Source organism: Enhydra lutris, unplaced genomic scaffold (genome assembly GCF_002288905.1).
Source record: "Enhydra lutris kenyoni isolate GAN:26980312 unplaced genomic scaffold, ASM228890v2 scaffoldscaffold59, whole genome shotgun sequence".
NCBI lineage: Eukaryota > Metazoa > Chordata > Mammalia > Carnivora > Mustelidae > Enhydra > Enhydra lutris.
This window is the reverse complement of record NW_019154143.1, coordinates 9,203,600-9,208,312: the sequence shown is the minus strand read 5'-3', so window position 1 is coordinate 9,208,312 and position 4,713 is coordinate 9,203,600. Positions and strand designations below refer to the sequence as shown.

Genomic DNA, 4,713 nt, shown 5'->3' with positions numbered 1-4,713 from the left:
CTTTACCCACTCACTTTCCTAAGCCTCCAGGTTCAAAGAGGCCATCATGGGAGCAGCTTTTACTGATGGCCTGGTGGGGACAGGGCAGCTGCTGCAACCACAGGGTAATGGGATTCGTGAGCAGAGCAGCAGATAATACAGTAGAGAAATCGTGGGGGCAGCTGTGACTTCATCTGCTCACTTGGTGTGGTAACTTTGTGTGGTAGGCCGACAAATATTCCTCCCTTTCACCCCAAACATTTCAGGTCCTAATCCCTGGAACCAGCTGGTATTATTTATATGGCCTTTACCCACTCACTTTCCTAAGCCTCCAGGTTCAAAGAGGCCATCATGGGAGCAGCTTTTACTGATGGCCTGGTGGGGACAGGGCAGCTGCTGCAACCACAGGGTAATGGGATTCGTGAGCAGAGCAGCAGATAATACAGTAGAGAAATCGTGGGGGCAGCTGTGACTTCATCTGCTCACTTGGTGTGGTAACTTTGTGTGGTAGGCCGACAAATATTCCTCCCTTTCACCCCAAACATTTCAGGTCCTAATCCCTGGAACCAGCTGGTATTATTTATATGGCAGAAGGGGTTTTGCAGATATGATTAAATTAAGGATCTTGAGATGGGAGTTATCCCGGCTTAGTTGAGGGGGCCCTAAATGCTGTCACATGTATCCTCATAAGAAGGACACAGAGGGGTGTGACACTGTGACAGAAGAGGAGGAGGCAGAGAGACTGGAGTGATACCACAACAAGCCAAACAATGCCCACAGCCACCGGAAGCTAGAAGAGACAAGGAGTGGATTCTATCCTAGAGCCTCTGAAAGGATTGTGGCCCAGGAACTGGGGAATGGGCAAGAGAGAGAATTACTTTTCTCTACTCTTCTTTTTCCACCTTTTAAATTGAAACCATGTGAATGTACTACCTGTTTAGTAAATAAATGAAATTAACCTTTACAGTCCTGCCAACTCTATAGTAGGAGAACGCAGTTCAATTTATTTATTCAGGCTTTATTTATATCAAGGCTTCCAAAACCGTGTGCTGAGATTTAATTTCTTCAGCTTTGGGGCGCGCAGGCAAGGGCCAGGGGAGCCAGAGCCCCCCAGGGTCGGTGTCTTTGATGTCAAGAATACTACCCTTGCTGCCAGTGGGCTCTGTAAATATTCTTATTCTCAAGGCGTGCAGTGATGTGGAAAGGTTGGTAAATACTGCTCTAGGTAAAATGTGGCCTTATATTTTAAAATACATGTCACATAAAAATAGCTATGGAAAAACCAACCCATCAGTTGGGTCCTTAGGGAAGAACCTAGTGATTATTTCACGCCAACCCAGGAGCCCTCAGCCTTTCCTTCCATGGTGACCCTTGTGATGAGGGTGGTCATGACCTGACACTCCTGCTGAACCCCGAAAACTGGCTTGGCTTCCGTGTTTCCCACACGGGCCCACAGGAAAAGAAAGCAGTGTAGCATGTTGTTAGGAAATGATCTTGAGTTCACGCTTATTTACCAAGAAATAAATCATTGAAAACTTGGCTATGTCCACCCTCTGTCGGAACAGTCATTCTGACCCACCTCATAACTGGCATCACAGCAGAGAACCGCTGTGCTCACAGAGTCAGTAACATTTCACATGGTGATTAGCTGCATAGAAGGTCATTTTAAGACACCCAATAAGAGGTCAGTTTTTTAAAAGACTAGTGACAGGCAAAAAATATATACATATTTAGTTATTATGTGCAGTCTATAAATAGAAACTTGACCAAGTTCAGTTTTCCTTTGCACTGTAATATGTGTTGTTCTGTTGTGTCCTGGTGGGTCTGATGATGTTGGTAATGCTGTCTGTTCTTTATGTTTTCTGGAAAAAGTAACTGAAGTCGTTTGTCGGTGTAGTACTATCTGAAGATATCTAAGAGCTATTAAAATGCTTAAAAATAAAATGATCAATGCTTCCTTTGTTCTCTTGACAGGATAATTGAAGCTATCTGCATAGGTTGGTTCACGGCGGAGTGCATTGTGAGGTTCATCGTCTCCAAAAACAAGTGTGAGTTTGTCAAGAGACCCCTGAACATCATTGATTTACTGGCAATCACGCCGTATTACATCTCCGTGTTAATGACAGTGTTTACGGGCGAGAACTCTCAACTCCAGAGGGCTGGAGTCACCTTGAGGGTGCTTAGAATGATGAGGATTTTTTGGGTGATTAAGCTTGCCCGTCACTTCATTGGTCTCCAGACACTTGGTCTGACTCTCAAACGATGTTACCGAGAGATGGTTATGTTACTCGTCTTCATTTGTGTTGCCATGGCAATCTTTAGTGCACTTTCTCAGCTTCTTGAACATGGGTTGGACCTGGAAACATCCAACAAGGACTTCGCCAGCATCCCTGCTGCCTGCTGGTGGGTGATTATCTCTATGACTACAGTTGGCTATGGAGATATGTATCCTATCACCATGCCTGGGAGAATTCTTGGAGGAGTCTGTGTTGTCAGTGGGATTGTTCTCTTGGCATTACCGATCACTTTTATCTACCATAGCTTCGTGCAGTGTTACCATGAGCTCAAGTTTAGATCCGCTAGATACAGTAGAAGCCTCTCTGCCGAGTTCCTCAATTAACGCATTGCAAATCAATTCTTGCATACACGTTTGGTAGAAAGAGTTGATACTACTTCTTATTCATCATGTGTTGCTTGCTGGGTGAGCCGTACAGTGGTACTGTCATCGTGCTGGTAGGGTAGAAATTATCCTTCCCAGCTGAAGGGAGGAAAGAATTTCCTTAGAATGGAGTAAATAGAATTGAGACTTCAAAGGAAAAGTAATAACTCCTAGAATAAATTTTAGGATCTTATTTTATTTAGGCTTGTCTCTTCCTTGTCTTGAACGAGTACACTTTTTGTGTTTGTTTTAAAGTATATTATTTGAACATTTTAAAACTGAAAGGTACTATTTTCCAAATGTTTCTCCATCTTATGAATTCAGAAGAAGCTTGGAAGTTACAGTGTTTTTTGTTGGAGAGCAACATTTTCATTTCTAAATGTTTTATAATCTCTCATATCAATGTCAGAAGTATCCTGGAAACATATGTCACACGCGGGAACTGTTTAACAAATACTTAAAAATTTTGGCCAAATTTTAAACTGTATAATGGAGCTAGATACAAGCAAGGATAGTATGTGAAAAACTTTTCCAGCATATTTCTCAATTCCCTGATTTATTTTTGTTTCTATTATTCACCTTATCATACAGCTTCATGGATCCTTGAGCATGTTTTCTTTTTTCCATTTTGGATTTCTTTTATCTCTTCACTGAAATGATTCAACAGAGTGTTTCAGAATGAGGAGAGCTTGTATTGTTTAGCGTTTTATTGGAGTTCATTTTACTTGAATTCACCGCTATTACTAGGTGATAATTGTCCTAACATTCAGATGTCCAAACAAGAATATTTCTAACATAAAAAATGGTAATAGAAATAGTTTGATACTACAACCCATATTTATCTTCTTCTGTTCTTAATTTTTGCCGTGGGTTTAATGAGACTTACCAGATGAAAGGATGTTTATGTAGACTTTTTATACCAAAGTCATACTTAGATGTTGTCACTGGATTATCATAAAAAGAGAAATTAAATATTTCCTTACTCTCAGTTGCTATGTAGCTAAGCCAATTTTAAGCCAGCTAAAAACAATGAATACATAACTGTTTGATCTGAGCTTCGCCATTTTGAATTGCAGCTACACCAAAACTTATACCAATATTGAACAATATGCCACATTAATCTGGGTAGATTATTAGAACTAAATAATATAAAACTGATGACTATTTAGTGCTAAATTTTAGCAATATGGATTAAGATTTTGCTTTGCTAGCCAGTTGCCATAAAGAAGTCAGTATATAAGCACAAAAAATTAAAATAATAGATTCACAAATAGTTTAATGTTGTACATTGTAATTTAATGGAATGTAGAGGGCGGATATATAGGAGATGGGACCTGGTTATATCAAAGAATGGAATATTCATTAGAAGAATATTGACCATCATGTAGTTCAGACCTCATTTAGTACAGGTAGACAATCAGGGCAAGAGAGGGTATGATTGTGGAGGAATTAGGGCCCAAACCCGGATCACTAGAAACCTACCTATCTAGCCCAGCAGCTTTTTTTTTTTTTTTAAGGTTTATTTATTTATTTGGGAGGGGGACAAAAGGGGAGGCGCTGAAGGAGAGGAGAGAGAGAATCTTAAGCGGACTCCTTGGTGAGCCTGAAGCCTCTCACCACCCTGAGATCAGGACCTGAGCTGAAACCAAGAGTCAGAAGCTTAACTGACTCAACCACCCAGGCGCCCCACCCGGCAGATTTTTCTCAACATACATCTGAGGTTTGAGAAAAGCCTCAAAGCCATACTTCTTTGCCGTTGGCATTGCTGGGATAATAATAGCAAAACCGTATCTTTCCCCTAATTTCTGAGTCTATGTGATATTTTGGCCATTAAAAGAATCTCACCCCATCTTTTTTACTATGCTGCACTGGTATGCTGCTCATTATATGCTCAAAATAAATTCTGTTATTTATTGTATATTTATTGTATTTTAATATATTTGAAATAAATGGCATGGATTTATTTTTTCTTACCTGTTTTGATTAAGGCTTTGTGATTCATGCAAATACTCTGCAGATGTTAGCACCCCCATATTACTAATAAAAATATGGTAGCCATCCATTTTGCTGGCACT

At 40.4% G+C, this 4,713-nt stretch overlaps 1 protein-coding gene across 2 annotated transcripts in view; it reads left to right on the top strand.

Moving 5' to 3' along the window:
- The window catches only part of LOC111158504 (potassium voltage-gated channel modifier subfamily G member 3), a 41,687-nt gene extending 37,541 nt beyond the window's left edge, over positions 1-4,146 (top strand). For both annotated transcript variants that reach the window (XM_022520566.1, XM_022520565.1), the window contains exon 2: positions 1,954-4,146. In XM_022520566.1, coding sequence (XP_022376274.1) covers positions 1,954-2,599 — 646 coding nt within the window. In that variant the 3' untranslated portion in view covers positions 2,600-4,146. The remainder of the gene's footprint in view (positions 1-1,953) is intronic.
- Positions 4,147-4,713: the final 567 nt, after the last annotated feature.